Source organism: Cydia strobilella, chromosome 1 (assembly GCF_947568885.1).
Source record: "Cydia strobilella chromosome 1, ilCydStro3.1, whole genome shotgun sequence".
In the NCBI taxonomy this organism is placed as follows: Eukaryota; Metazoa; Arthropoda; class Insecta; order Lepidoptera; family Tortricidae; genus Cydia; species Cydia strobilella.
The window spans coordinates 26,832,356-26,849,050 of NC_086041.1; the positions used below are offsets into that span (position 1 = coordinate 26,832,356).

General features: G+C 36.5%; 2 protein-coding genes across 3 annotated transcripts in view; one reads left to right on the top strand and one right to left on the bottom strand.

The window, feature by feature from the left end:
- LOC134742434 (ATP-binding cassette subfamily G member 4) overlaps positions 1 to 2,591 on the bottom strand; it is a 41,600-nt gene extending 39,009 nt beyond the window's left edge. Inside the window, exon 1 of the mRNA XM_063675585.1 lies at positions 2,442 to 2,591. Coding sequence (XP_063531655.1) covers positions 2,442 to 2,473 — 32 coding nt within the window. The 5' untranslated portion in view covers positions 2,474 to 2,591. The remainder of the gene's footprint in view (positions 1 to 2,441) is intronic.
- A 795-nt stretch (positions 2,592 to 3,386) lies between these two features.
- Positions 3,387 to 16,573, top strand: LOC134742250 (etoposide-induced protein 2.4 homolog). 2 transcript variants are annotated; one of them, XM_063675282.1, is made up of 8 exons: positions 3,387 to 3,543; positions 3,636 to 3,793; positions 6,155 to 6,286; positions 6,668 to 6,923; positions 7,356 to 7,475; positions 8,984 to 9,207; positions 11,326 to 11,397; positions 12,253 to 16,573. In XM_063675282.1, the coding sequence occupies exons 1-8, from the start codon at positions 3,529 to 3,531 to the stop codon at positions 12,353 to 12,355; spliced, it is 1,080 nt and encodes a 359-aa protein (XP_063531352.1). In that variant the 5' UTR covers positions 3,387 to 3,528; the 3' UTR covers positions 12,356 to 16,573. The 2 variants fall into 2 exon arrangements, with proteins under 2 accessions (XP_063531352.1, XP_063531360.1); XM_063675290.1 differs by lacking the exon at positions 6,155 to 6,286.
- The last annotated feature ends 122 nt before the right edge of the window (positions 16,574 to 16,695 follow it).

Below are 16,695 nucleotides of genomic sequence, written 5' to 3' on the forward strand. Positions count from 1 at the left end.
ATTATACGAGTTTTGAACTTTGCGCTCTGCGGTTGGAAATAAATAAATAAACATGTCAAAAACAATAAGTACTTATTAAAAGTATTAAAACAATATTATTGCTATTGACAAGACGTTATATAGAGTCTGTGCGGAAAGAGAAGATGAGATGTATGGGATCCAATACATTCTACGACTCTTCTCTTTCCGCACAGACTCTAGTATTCAATTAAACCAGTTATTACCGTCCCGTCTAATATTAAGTCTGCCTATCCCAGTTCGAACTGAAATAGTTACGTTGGCATGTTTTTACCCATTGAAAATCGAGGGATATTTAAGACAGTCCGAAAAGACATCGCGGGGGTAGCGTTACGATCATAGAGGACCTACCGCGAACACCGAAGTTCGCAATTGCGGGCATCTTTCTCTTTTACTCCAATTAAAGCGTAAGTGACAGAGAAAGATGCCCGCAATTTGCGAACTTCGGTGTTCGCGGCTTACCGCGGGCTACCCTCGGGATCAAAAGTAGGCCAATTATAATCACATGATTTCTGGACGAGCCCTTATAGCCGTGTAGACCTCGCGAATCTCCCCCCCCCCCCCCCCTATGGCTCCGCCATTGTGGACAATGTCCCAAAACTAAATCGACAAAAAGAACTATTTAATTTTTAGACATGCTCACAATATTTCACGAGAAGTGCGACCTGTGGAGAAGAACGTCCGGACACACGAAAACATTTTAGTCCAAGCTAAAACGGAGACCTTCGCTCACGCTCGGTCGAAAATATCGTACTAAAAGCAACAAAGAACACTGTTCATCACTAAAAATACCAAGCTTTTTCGTTACAGAACCCTTACAGGCGGGTGCCCCGACACGCAGTTTGGGCAGGCGTCCATTAATTACGTGAGACGTTATTGAGGATATTTTTGACCCGCCCACCCCTCTTGGCGAAATGTCTTTCAAAATATGTATTTTGAGTATAAATGCGTTGGACTTTACACACAATTTAATTATACAAGAATTGTAACACTTTAAACTCCCGCGTTTTGTAGACATATTTAGTGATATGAAGGAGTCTACCGCTATATTACATATTATACTAGCGACCTGCCCCGGCTTCACATGGGTAGTTCAACTAATTTACAAACAAATTATACAAGTAAACCTTCCTTCGTTGCATAGTTTTAAAGATCTAAGCATACATAGGGACAGACGGACAGACAGCGGAAAGCAACTTTGTTTTATATTATGTAGTGATAGTGACGCAGTAGACCCGTTCATATCATTAAATATAGAATAATTTTGTCAGATTTCAGCATATTTTAAATAAACTGATTTTCTCACATTTTCACACTATTCTTAGCCCAAATAAAATTACGTGATATTTGCTGAAATCTCCTTTGTAAGTTTTAAGATTTAGTAAGATTCAGCTAGACCCCCTCCCCTCCTCCCTCCATTCCACGTAATTAATGGACACCTTTTTGCCGGTTTTATCGAGCACCACCCGTCAAAACACTCGCACACAAGAGCCATATGTTTTCTCTTATCTCTGTAACCATTAAACATACAAACCCAAACTCGGTGTGATAAAAACCAAAAATTCTGCTTAACAACAATTATTAAAAACCGACCAAGAGTGAGACTGTATAAAGAAAATATCTTCTATAGGGGATCTTCCACAATTTTGATAGAAAGGCCATAACTACCAAAAACCCGATCTGATGAGGCTGTCGGAACTATCTGAAGATGGTCAATGGGATACCAGTCTAGGACAAAGAAACTAAAACATTCAGTTTGGGCTAGCAAGAAAGGTCTTAAAAAAAAATTTTAGGTAATAACTTATTTAGAAAAGCTTGACCAACTTACAAGATTGACTAGTACAGCAGGGGTAGAAAAACTTTTGGAAATAAGAGCCAGTAGAAATCTAAGTTATGCCTCCAAGTAACTCAAAAAAAACCGGCCAAGTGCGAGTCAGACTCGCGCACCGAGGGTTCCGTACTTTTTAGTATTTGATGTTATAGCGGCAACAGAAATACATCATCTGTGAAAATTTCAACTGTCTAGCTATCACGGTTCATGAGATACAGCGTGGTGACAGACAGACGGACAGACGGACAGCGGAGTCTTAGTAATAGGGTCCCGTTTTTACCCTTAGGGTACGGAACCCTATAAATTAGTGATGTTGACAATTGTCACACCTGTCACCGTGGTGAAATAGGGGCCTGATGTAATAATTTTTGTTATCTACCCTACATTTGAGAGGCCTATCCTACGACAAAATAACTAGAGATCATGCCACATATACAACTACGACGTATAATATAGACGTTGACGCGACTCTTATTTCGCAAAACAGCAGAAACGCAAATTCTTTATCTAAACATTATACATATAAAAGAGGTCAAACGAAACTGTTATGTGATGCGAATTATTTACATATCTATTTATACAACACACTTACCCCAAATTGTTGAGAATAAATACGTTATCCATTTTCAAATCTTCATGGATATGTGTATTATAATTCGCGTATGTGTACGATTAAATTATTATAACTTTTCAAACGCGAAAGTTGTACATCATGCAAAACAAAAACTTATGTTGACATCTCTTTGACAGTTTAAGTTAGTTAGGGTAGTGCTAATTTAGTTATTTTTACACGCTATTACATTTGCTTTATACTTTACCTTCATTATACTACTCTTTGCCTTCACAGCACTGTTTCTCCTCTATTAAAGATCCATTGGACTACAATTAAAAATTATTTGTCAGATTTGAATTTTTTATATTATCAATGCATTAGAAAATTGATCGAATACAGATTAAAACGATTTAAACTGAAAGTGAAAGAGTGAACCTACTCTTTGGAGTGAACTAACGAAATCAACTACTGCCGGAATGTGTTAGGGTTACCAAAAGAAAAAAATGATGGTGATATATAGCAGTTTTTAACCAACAGCACTATAATGCAGTTAGTGGGGCGACACTCCTCCTTTCGGGCATTCTCGGCTCCGTTCGGTCAGCATTGCTCCGAATGGGGCTTATAGTTTGTCAAAGGACTGTCTCATTTCAAACATAGACAGAGATAATCATACTATCTTCGTCTTACACTAGTACTAGCACCCAAAAAAAAGGATGAGTATAGTTTTTTTGGTTCTTATTTACTGCCAATAAAACTATGTCGATTCTGGTCGATTCATGATAAATTATTTTATTCATTCTGTATAAAGGGGCCCACTGACTATCAGTTCGCCGGACGATATTGGCCTGTCAGTTGTTCGAAACTGTCAAATTTTTGTTTTAACTGACAGGCCGATATCGTCCGGTGAACTTTAGCAGAAATAATAATGTATTAGAAGGCATAGGAGTATCTCTTATTAGTCTGTGGGCATAGGCAACATTTTCACGGTAATGTCAAAGTCGAACGCAAAATACAAAAGTTACGTCAAACAAAATCCAATGATGTGAGAACACAAGAAACAGAAGTTCATTATCATTTATAGAACAATGAAGTAATAGATAATTTCTTAAAGAAAAATACCTACAATATGGAAAGCGTTAAGGTGTGATGTACAATTATATAAATACTGTAAACTGTTTAAAATTACTCGCTGGTTTGTGTTAAAGATGTTGAATGTGTATTTTATTGTTTCAGAATTTCTCGGTGTCTCTAATTAAAGGTTTTATAGATAGCCTGAGAGGGGTGACAGTCTTGTTATACTTGGATAAGGAGATCAACGAGAAGGCCTTGAGTCGGTCGCCCCACAAAGATGCAGAGGGTAAACAAAAACAGAAAGCGCCCAAAGTTCAGCAGTAAGTACCTAGTCATTGTTATTTTACAACAACGGGCGTTGAATTCAAACCTCTTTTTTTATGACTTCTAATATTAACAATAAAATATGACCCTTAAGCACACATAGTAAATGTTAATGCCAACTGGTAGAACTGTATCTAGCACATGTTAATAGTAGAAATATTCACAGTCTTGTATTTTTACAGTCACATTTTTAATACATAATAGCTTTTTTATATAGAAATTTGTACCTGAAGGTACCTTGAAATTTATACATAATCAAAGTTACTTGTACTTACTTATATCATTATTCTTTATCAGAACACCTTTGACATATTTTCAGATTGTTTGCATTTATCATACTGCTGATAATTATCCATTATTGAACTATGAGCTCTACTATTTAAGTCGGACAGTTGGTAAAGTAGTTGTGTGGTGGATTTCTAGTAGGAGATAGCTTGGTTTTGGGACTAATTCTCGTTTAAGTATTAATTTTTTTATCCAACCTTAGTAGAACATAAAACCGGCCAAGTGCGAGTCGGACTCGTGCACGAAGGGTTCCGTACCATTACGCATAAAACGGCAAAAACATCACATTTGTTGTATGGAAGGGAACCCCACTTAAATATTTATTGTATTCTGTTTTTAGTGTTTGTTGTTATAGCGGCAACTAAAATACATCATCTGTGAAAATTTCAACAGTCTAGCGGTTCATGATATACAGACTGGTGACAGATGGACAGACAGACGGATGGACTGACAGCGGAGTCTTAGTAATAATAAAAACTACCTATTCCTATTATTTTATTTAAACTTTATTGCACATAAAATTATAAGTACAAATGGCGGACTTAATGCCATAAGGCATTCTCTACCAGTCAACCACTGGGCTGAAAAGAGATGGTTGTTAGGTGCAGGATTAATACTCGAAAAATTAAAAAGATAATTGCTACCTACTATTTACAAAATATGTATTTACAAAGTAAATACCAATTAATATACTATGAATTCATAAACATATACATATACTTTATATGATATACTTACATAAATATCTACATATATACATACATTATACATGTACCAACTCTGAAACATTATTTATATTTCGCAGATAAATGCTTATGCAGCATGCGCTTAAAGGTAAATTTACTCTGGGCTTTCCGGATGGTTAGGGGAAGTTCGTTCCATAGGCATATCGCCTGAACAGTGAAAGAGTTGGTCAGGAAACCGGAACGATGAGGGGGAATAGAAAGATTAAGGCTACGGGCGGTACGGAGAACACGACCAGGGCGAGCAGTAACAAATTTAAATTTGGATCTGAGATATTCAGGTGTAGTAGGGTCAAAAAGGAGAGAATAAAGAGTACTTAACAGTCTCAAAGATCTACGCTCACAAATGGGAAGCCAATCAAGTTGCTTACGATAAGCTGATATGTGATCGTACTTCTATTAGTCCATAGTTATACTTCTTCTTAGCTTCTTCCATCTTAGCAACAGCCTCATTAAGTGATCTACTTATAAATGTTCAAAAACATTTAACTTGTACATAAAGTTCATATGTAAGTAAGTATGTAAGATGCTTTCAAAATGTGCAAACCATTTTTCATCCACTTGTTGGTATCTGATTGATCTGAAACTTTCAATATACAGGAATAACCGATGGCAATGTAATATTATGATGTTATCCAGCTGATCTGATGATGGAGGCCAGATATGGTCAAGCTGCATAGGAACTCTGTGATGAAACAATGCAATATCATTGAGTTTAGGTTTGTTATTATTATCTTGATGAGGAGTAGATAACTCTTGAAGAATAAGTACAATCAGCATTAAAAGCTTGTCAAAAAAAAATCCACAACCAACTCGGAAATACATAAATACCTACAAATCAATACTGTGAAAGAAATTTTTAATGCAACTAAAGCATATCACCATAGATGACCTGGCAGCAAAACTAAAACACGTAAATCGTAGTCTGTAAGTTTAGGTTTATAGTATCTTGTACATAGTTAATTTAGTTAGTATATAAACAATATTTGTACGCCAGTCATGGCAAAACAAGGATCGTCCAAAAACAAAAATGAAACACCTGTATATACGCTTGTTTGATACAAATAAACATTCATTCATTCATTCATTCTAACAGACAAGGGATATGAAAAAGGGCTAAAAGAAAAGACATATTCCCATGACAAAGCTAAATGAGTAGAAGTCCTCGCTGGAGGACTCACTCTTCATGATATAAAGCATTCAACCAATCTGCTTTATAGTCTGACTGATTGCAGGTATAACTAGAGAAAAAAAATCTATCATACTTCATGAGAAAAGTTAATACAATAGATCATTGGAATTGCATTAATATTTGGTAAAAATTTTTAGCTGGCTAGCAATAATCTTCGAGTGGTTTGCTAGTAGAGGTGTTACGGAGGTGAAGAAGTGTGTATCAGAACCGGATTCAGAACCAGATTCAGAACCGGAATTAGATTTGATTTATGTGAATTGGAAACAGAGGTAAACAAAAGATGTACCTACTTACCTCCTTACAAATAATTAACATGTAGTCATAATAATATATTCATACATTATGCCATTTAGCACATGTCACTACTGACACTACTATTGCTATGCCATTCAAATTAAATATATCAGGTACTTAGGCATCTGACACACAGTAACAGCTAAACCAACGACAAAGCAAATTTAACAATATCACTTCTTACTCAAAAAGTGAGAGGTTATGAGACAAATTTTATGAAAAAAAAAACTGTAATTAAAATAAAACTGAAAACTCCGTAACATCTCTATTATCTATGTTCTATTTTAGATAGTTTTTGAATTATAGGTTATTTTAAGTAGAAAAGTGACCTTTATTGCATTTTCTGTCTGTTTCAGGGAATCAAAAGTACTTACTAGGGTATTGCAGTCATGCATATTAAACGGCTTTATATTCTTACTCAGTATATTAGTATTTGAATATGTGTTGCTACCTTCAATGAAGTACTTAGTAACGGTTGTGTTTGGTCACAATCCTGGTGTGGCGCACAATGTGTGGGGCTGGATGCAGCCGTTCCTGTCCATGACTTTCCGGATGATATGGGTGCTGCCATTGTTCCTATTGAGCAAGCTGGTTAATAGCTTGTGGTTCCAGGTAAGTTATATATTATGTTTCCATTTGAATATCATAAAACTATGTTCTGAAATAATTTTTTAAAGTTTTAAACTGTTTTACTGTATAATCAGATGCAACAACTTTTGAATGATAGTATAAATGTGTTCAATTCTTATTTTCTGCGGTGGGTCAATTTTCTCGCATCTTAATTAGTTGGAGGAGGCTATAATGAATTAAGTACATTACTTATTTTCATGATTTTTTTATATCAGAGACTATTCGTATTCATTTTATTGATTCATCTAGAAAATGCTTTATAATTTTTTGCCATTTTGATGGGCAATTATTGAACAAGCCCAAAGAGCAGTTGTTGTGTTAAAAAAACCTATGTCTTGCTATTCCCAATGTTTTTATTATGTTATAGTCCTTATGACATGGAAGGTTGTAATTATTATATATTTTATTTTACAGGATATAGCTGACTCGGCCTACAGACACCGGCGCGGGCGGCCGCAGTTTATGTCGAGTGTCAGCAAGATCATTGCCGACTCCTTGTTCAGCATATTGGTGCAAGCTTTATTTCTAGTTCAGGTATGTTACCTACGACACTAAACTATGCCCTAGCTATAGATAACAGCCAACAGCTTTATTACTCTGACGTCACTTGCCATCAGATGACGCTAGGCTTATCACTTTTTTATTTCAGACAGACGTCTGAAATAAAAAATGCATAGCGTCAGCAATATCGATTTATAATTTTTATTCTTAGTTTACTAGTGGTTGTTTAATTTTTAAGTCATATAAATAATAAATCAATAAATATTAGGGGACATATCAACCTAGCCCCAAACTAAGCAAAGCTTGTACTTATATGTACATACTCATATAGATAAGTACATTCTTATATACATATAAACACACCCATTACTCAGGAAAAAATATTTGTGTTCATCACACAAATAAATGCCCTTACCGGGAATCGAACCCAGTACCATCGGCTTCACAGGCAGGGTCACTACCCACTAGGCCAGATCGGTCGTCAATAATTTACGACACTTGTTCATATCAGTAGTCCTGTGGCTGTGAATTAATAGTTATTTGTGCAACAAGAGAGGAAAGTTGGTTTTTCTTGCGAGTGTTTATTTTGAGACCCGAGAAAGCAAGATTCTATAATTGAATCACGAGCGAAGCGAGTGATTCTAAGTTAGAATCTTGAGCGTAGCTAGGGACTCAAAAACACGATGTAAAATAATTTTGCTCTCGTGTTGCACACATAATTTTTCACCTCAGTAGTGACAACATATTAAAGGTTAAAATGTATTTCGAATTACACAGAATAATACAGAGACCAAAAAAATGTAATAATAGTATGAAGTGGCAGTTCATGGCCTTCACTAAATTAAAAAGCTACTTTGTTTCACTCCCTGGAATGAGGAAAGTCGCACTTTCTTCACTCCCTGGAGTGACGAAAGTATGCTTGTTCGAGCTGCTGAGGTGAAATAGTTATTTGTGCAACAAGAGAGGAAAGTTGGTTTTTCTTGCGAGTGTTTATTTTGAGTCCCGAGAAAGCGAAAGATTCTATAATTGAATCACGAGCGAAGCGAGTGATTCTAAGGTGGAATCTTGAGCGTAGCGAGGGACTCAAAAACACGAGATGTAAAATAACTTTGCTCTCGTGTTGCACACATAATTTTCACCTCAGTAGTGAGAACATATTAAAGGTTAAAATGTATTTCGAATTACACAGAATAAACAAAAAAAAAAGTATTATAATATGTACGATACGATACGATAAGATACGATACGATACGATACGAGACCGGACCGGACCGGACCGGACCGGACCGGACCGGACCGGACCGGACCGGACCGTACCGTACCGTACCGTACCGTACCGTACCGTACCGTACCTTACCTTACCGTACCGTACCGTACCATAAAAAAATGTAATAAAAGTATGAAGTTCATGGCCTTCACTAAATTAAAAAGCTACATTGTTTCACTCCCTGGAGTGAGGAAAGTCGCACTTTCCTCACTCCAGGGAGTGACGAAAGTAGGCTTGTATGAGCTGCTGAGGTGAAAAATATATATTTTTACAGAGTATGCTAGTCAGTATGTTACCTATCACATACATCGGGGAGCTCTTATGCCTCGTTCACATGTGCCTGCTGTACTCGCTGTACTCGTTTGAGTACAAGTGGTTCAACATGGGCTGGGAGCTGCACAAGCGGCTCACGTTCATCGAGACCAACTGGCCGTACTTCCTCGGGTTCGGGCTGCCGCTGGCGGTGCTCACGCAGATACCTCACTCTTATATCATAAGGTGATCATCATGTTTTTTATTTCACTACATAGTGTAAAACAAAGTCTCTTTCCACTGTCTGTCCGTCTGTCCTTATGTATGCTTAGATCTTTAAAATTACGCAACGAACTTTGATGTGGATTTTTTTAATAGATAGTGATTCAATTGGAAATGTATAATTTACCCCAAACTAAGCAAAGCTTGTACTATGGGTACTAGGTGACGATATATATGTACCTACCTATATAGAAAAATACATACTTATATACATAGAAAACACCCATGACTCTCCATGTATCTGTGTTCAACACACGAATAAATGTCCTTACCGGGATTCGGACCCGGGACCATCGTCTCCATGCAGGGTCACTACCTACTAGGCCCGACCGGTTGTTAAGCACGAGCACGATGTTAAACGTAAAACTATTCGTACTTCCTAGTACCTACTAGGAAGTACGGAAGTTCGGACCGGTCTGGCCTAGTCAAAAAAAGTAATGATTGGTACTAGGTACCAAACATTCGTTTTTAGAGTATCCATACCCAAAGGGTAAAAATGGGACCCTATTACTAAGTGGATGGAGGACGGGATAGTGGACATCCACCAGGCCGCTGGGTAGACACTGTAAAGAAGGCCTGCCAGGGATCTACACAGGCACCTATTATCAGGAAGGCGGAAAATCGTGCAGAATGGAGAGCCTTGGTGCACAAAATAACGACCTCATGTGGTTGTGACCCTCAGCCATGAGGAACCGAGGAACTGTCCACTGTCCGTCTGTCTGTCACCAGGCTGTATCTCATGAACCGTGATAGCTAGACGATTGAAATTTTCACATATGATTTATATCTGTTGCCGCTATAACAACAAATACCAAAAACAGAATAAAATAAATATTTAAGTGGGGCTCCCACACAATAAACTTTATTTTTTTGCGTAATGGTACGGAGGAACCCTTCGTGCGGGAGTCCGACTCCGTCCGGTTCTTTGTAACTCTTACTTAATAACATGGCCCCCAAACGCCTTTTTGTAATAATGTACCTATAGTATAGTAAGCTTAATGAGAATCTAATCTATTCCGCGATTTCCGGCTATACCAAATACGGTACAAAGGTTGCGGTATCTATATTAGTCTGTGTTCAATCGTCCTTCATCCCTAAAGGATGCGAATTTAAATTTTAAATTATGTTGAATTTACTTTTCCTTTATTTATTACTTTATAATTAGGTATTCCGTTAATCCGTTATGTAGGTAACATGTAAAGATTCAAAAATCGATCCGCCGATCTGCCGATTCAATTGAGCTGCCAAAGTCTGTTCGAACCCAGCAAATATTTCCCTTTTTAGGGTTCCGTACCCAAAGGGTAAAAACGGGACCCTATTACTAAGACTTCGCTGTCGGTCTGTCTGTCCGTCTGTCTGTCACCAGGCTGAACCGTGATAGCTAGACAGTTGAAATGTTCACAGATGTTGTATTTCTGTTACCGCTATAACAATAATACCTACTAAAAAGTACGGAACCCTCGGTGGGCGAGTTCGACTCGCACTTGTCAAAGCTGTAGGGTGACTGCTCTAGGTAGTAATAAATAAATAAATAAGAATGGTAATTATTATGTAGTGGCCAATAAGTATAAATAGCAGTCACCCTATGACGGCCCCGCTTATTACAGAATTAATGACTATCCGATTCGAATTATCTATATCACTTATTAATTCTTGAACAAAAATTTTGCTTATCTAAGTCGGATCCAACATTATCTATTTTATATCCGGTAAAGCATTTTTTTTGTCAATTACCCGCAGTAGGTAGAAACCCAAAATACAATATCATCAGTAGTGACACAAGCATAATACCTACATTATTATGAAACCAGCTGAGTGCAAGCGGTGCAACTCATCTTAGGATGGCATTCCATCTGTCCAATATCTTGGTCCAATGTGTATTTGCGTCTCACATTTAGCTTAGTGAGAGAGTGAGACGCAATGCACATTGGACAAAGAAACTGGACAGAGACACTTTTTGAGATTAAGTTGATATGCTCTTGTAAAACAATCGTAAGCCTGAATACCATAAAGCCGATAAAGCGGCTAAAAGCACCTATTTACTCGATGCTTTATAATAACATTTTTTGTTGTTATTTTCAGTGGATGTGTGTTCTCTATTTTCTTCCCGGTGTTCATATTGAGCGGCAATGAAGCGACACCTGTTATTGGAAGGTAAGCCAACTATTAATTTATTATAATTGTTCAAAATCAAATCATAGGGATACTTAAGATTATCAATTTAATATGGTTACTTATTGGCCTAAGGATTTTGTAGTTGGATTTATTAAATAGAAATTGTGTCAAAAAATTACTACTGTATTTTAATATTTTTTAGTTCATGGTGTGAAATAATTTATTTAACATTTTATAATACAGTCAACGTCCCTATTAAATTTTATAGGAGTTTTCATTGTAGAAATCAAATTAGATTTTTTCGAAGAATTATTTTCCAGCAAGTTGGAAATCGTTTTAATACCTTCATTTGGTCCTAAATGCGTGTAGTCCGAGTTTGCTCCATCCCAGGAGGTGCAATTTTTTTTGCCCTTTTTCAGTTTTTTACTGGTAGATTGACAACAGTAGATACGTCCGACGGAAAATTTGTTCTCATCATGATGAAAATTGATATCTGTGGATCCGAAAGGTTAACATGAAATCGTAGTCAGTTTGTAAAAAATGGCCGCCTCTTTGAATTTGTTTTTTTTTTTGGATATAATCATGTTAAAAACCCGAAAACGCCTTTTTACCAGTGTTCGATCCACCAAACCTTGCTGGTAATGCCATTGTAATTGATAGTGGTTTCCTTTTACATTGTGTGGTTTGGCAATCCAAGGAAAATAATATCTCCTAAGGCTCCCAAATTGTATGCACACCTGCAATGTGGAGCAAACTCGCATTACGCACGCATTTAGGACCAAATGAAAGTACTATGTATTAAAACGAATTCTAGCTTGCTTTGAATTAATTCCTCAGAACGCTATTTTTGGATCTAATTTTATTGGTTTATATGGTGTTTTTATTTTATTACAGTGAGTACCCCCTACGTCTGTTTTCTCCAGTGGTGGCGATCTCCAACGGGATGTTCCGTTTCGTGCGGCAAGGGGCCGAGGCCGTCACACAGCGGAATAGGTGATCTTTAACCATTTAGGGTTAACCTTTTGACCGATGTCGTTTGTAAGCAGTGTTGGGAAGGGTAAAGCATAGCAAAGATTCATTGGATGTGTAAAATCTGAGACGAGAATTCCTGCTTCGAAGTTGACAGCTAAATGTAGCGCTCCGTACATTATGCGATAACGGGTCTCCCTCGCAATCCCTAATAACTTTTGTCCTAAAATCACTTGCCCAAACCGTTTTGTCCCAACGGGTACTAAGCTCTAGTCTGAGGTTTAAAAAAAAATATTACTCATAAGAATTAATTTACAACACTCATTTGCCACAATGTAATGATTTTTCTAAACGTTTTTGCTAATCCTAATCCTAAGTTTATTAGCCATAATATCAGGTTTTATAAAAAAAAAACGTGTGACCTATAATTCCTTGGCATAGACATTTCGTCCTAATTCTGCGGCTTCCATGAACACGAACTGTTGCCAGAAAAGTCGGTTAATTAGGTTAGGTTCGAACTCCGACCTCCGCGAAAATGAACTGTTACCAGAAAAGTGGATTAGGTTAGAACTGCGACATCCACGAAAACAAACTGTTGCCAGAAAAGTGGGTTAAGTTAGATTAGAATTACGTTGCCCACGAAACCTGTTGTCTGAAAATTAAATTACATTTTCTCAAGATAACCTTTTTTGTATATTAGGACAAATGATCTTTATGACAAATTGCTGTTACGGAATAAGGACATGAAGATATTGTAAATAATATTAGGGAATGCAAATATAGGAGAATTTTTTTAGCAATCCCGATCGATCTACTACTATAGGATCTATCCTGCGGTAACTTTGATTGTCAAAAGTTGACGATTGGCAGTTCAGTTACTACAAAACATATAGCGCTGTACAGCGCCATCTTCTTTAGCTGTCAAACTCGGAGCACAATTTTTTCTTAGACTATTTACGTATATTACAATCATTGAATCTTTGACCATAGTTAGCAACAGGAGTAAGTAATTAAAAAAAGGCATAGACAGACTGCCGAGATAACGCGACAGTGTCTGACTGCGCCACAAGTGTTCCGCTTTTACCAAATTTAGTACGTAACACTAAAAAAACGTTATTATTAAATAGATAAATAAAAAGTAGGTTCACTCAGTTTGATCTACTTTTGAGTTGAGCAGGTGTCTGACCGGCAGCGATCAGCGAGTAGTGATATATGCTAGTTTTTTTTTTCTACGGGGTGAATGTTTTATCTTTGAAATAATTAATATGTGCATCTTTTTTATTTCCACGGCATCTAAACTTTCATGTACGTTTTATGCACAAAAAAATAGTCGATCGCTACTCGCCTTCTCGCTGCCATTCGGACAGCTAGCCAAGTCGTTATTGTACCTATATTCAAAAAGGCTTGCTTGGATTCAGCACTGGTTCTGAGCGGCATTGCTTGTAGTATACACGCAGGTTCAATAGTTTACATAAGGCTCGCTATTCACTATTTTGCTTGGCGTTCGAAACGTTAATGCTAATAAACTAAGGCTAATGGCAACCTTTGTGTAACTTTTTGACATCGTAGCACGTAGTGTTAGTAACTATCATAATTCATGAGATAATACTTAGATTGGTGCTAGATAATTCTTTAGTAGTTTTGGTTTACGCAAAGTAGAACATTGAATAATTAAAGTTACGAAGTCCAGAGGGACTTTTGGTAAGGTAAAGAATTACCTTACCAAAAACTTGAAAATAAAAGTTGTAGATGTACATCCGATGTATGAAAAAATAGATGCATATATGTAACGTTGACCGACTGTTCACACTGCCAGTTAGAACTTTTTCTAAAAGAGAACATATACTTGCGAAAAAAATACTCACCCGTACTCGCTTTTGTCTAACTATCGGCGGCGGGACGGTTGCTTTAAAACACCTTACGGCTTACATGTTAAAATGTGCCATTTTCAACCAAAAGGCTACTTATTGTCGCTTGTCAGTAAGGCGCTATTTCCATATAGCATCAATTAGAAATCAACCTTATCGACAAGCGACAATGTGGTACCTTTTGGTTGAAAACGTCACAAATATGTAATTTGGCCGCAGGGCACGCCAATTCCATTAACATATACTCCCTTTTTCGATAGCCGGGTAATTATCATAAAGACTTTGATATTAGTTTGATCCTAACAATATTTCGCTTAATATAACGTGGTTATGTCCTATTCTCAAATGCTCGTGGTTAAAAGGTTAAACAAAATGTGCCGTAATGACAAGGGAAAGGATGCCAACAGTTGGCCAAAAACATTTTGCGTGATTTACTATGTACATACGTATGTATTATGTTTAGTGATGTATCGGCGTTACAGGGTTATGCTTGTACAGTGCTTTGTGTCATATTATATAGGTAACGGAATAAGTACACTTAAGATTGCTGGCTAAGTCATGGTACAGTATAAAAGTACTATATCTGACCAACTGTAGCCAGTAGATTGAAAAAAAAAACAACAATATCACAAGTCACCCAATTTCATATACTTAACCTTTTGACCGCCAAAGACGGTAAATCACGTCGTCGACATTTTGTGCCACTCACGCCGCCGACGTCATTTGCCGTCCAAACTTAATTTATCAAAGACTCTTTAATAAATAACTATATTTCTTTGTTTGTATTTGCATTATTTTATTTTGCCCTTCTACTTTATTGTATAACTTTATTACAATTCAACTATGAATAGAAGGTTAAAAAAAACAACATTATGTTATAATACGACTTACCCAGTAAATAGCATAGCTAGCCACGCCAAAAACGGCACTTGACGTCGCCTAGTGATGTGACCGAGTCATGGAGGAATAATATTATTATATGAAAGTAACAATCTCCTAATAGAAATCGTTTCGCGCAGTTCCGACAAACACGCTAGCGCCATCAATAATAGATATGGCTTAATCCCATACATTTTGTAATAGGAGTCGTTTTTGCTAAAATAACTGCTGTTTGTGCTGTTACGGTACTTGTTTTCGTGCTTAATTTAAACAACTTGGTTTGAAAGACGGTACTGACCTTTTGTGATAATGTAACCCCTTATGCATTTATTTTATTGTAACGATACTGCAGTTTGCTAATTAGTAGGTAATAATAATCGACAACGGGTTTGCACATCTCTGAGTAACGCGCGCTTATCAGTGTTCCGTGCGCCCATGACGGCACTTCACGTCCGATGCCTGACGTCACCACCAAGTAGTGATGTGGCATTATTGAGAGATTTGAGTGGAAGTTACAAGTACATTTTGATATTTAAATACGTTATTTAAAGGTTTTTAGTAGAGCTAAAAGCCAGAATTATCTAATATTATATTGTAAAACACCTGTGTAGTGGTTCTTCTAATCTAAGTATGTCAAAAACGAAATCAGTGAAAATATCGATATCCTGTTTTGTAATCACTATTGTTCTCTAAGGTTTTATTTTGCTTCATTGCGGTGTCACGTCGAGTTACGTCAATGCTTGGCGTTCAAAAGGTTAATTCGTATTACATATTGTAACATAACTAAACCCTATTGTGAAGGCTGTTGGTTTTAGTTATAAATCACTGTGTAACCCTGTAATTAATAAATAGTTCATAAAATTGTGATACCTAGTGTTGTACATGTGATTATAATTTGTGTTCATGTCTTTAGTAAGACGTTGGTGACCATGTCTCGGATAGTTTATATACATTTCTTAAAACTTTAGGAATGTTTTTTTAACTGGTTATATATAAGTATGTTTTATTGTTCTAATGTTTTTTTGACCATGAACTACAATTTTGTATATCCTATTTAGGGATATAAAGCAAATGTTAAAAATGTAAACTGCAAACACGTGAAATACCAATTAGATCCATGGATATGGATTATGGGTTATTTCCATTTGTTCCACTGAGCTGAAAATTCCTAAAGAATTATGTTTTATTTAAACAAAATATGTTAGTTCTGTGGAACTCTGCCGAGGTACCCGAGGTGGATTTAAAGGTTATTTACAAAACTTGGCCTGCGCGCCCGTTTGCAAACAGTGTCCAAATCAATTTGAAGCATGGTCCTTCTTAGATTTTTTGTAATTAATGGTGCCAGGATATTATATTTCATGTTTTTATTGTTATGAATCGCGTACATTAAGATTTATTCATAGTTTTTATATGTATATTCTAATCATTCTCATTTATATATATGCTTAAAATTTAATGTTAACTTTTACATGACATAACTTATTAAAATGGGACTGACTAGTGATTGCTTTTATTGAATTTAAATCCTGAAAAAAATTGCATTTTTATATCACCATGGCCCGCACACATATCTCACGTAGATGTCATGGATACAGGATTAAAAAACAAAAGCGGTATTTAT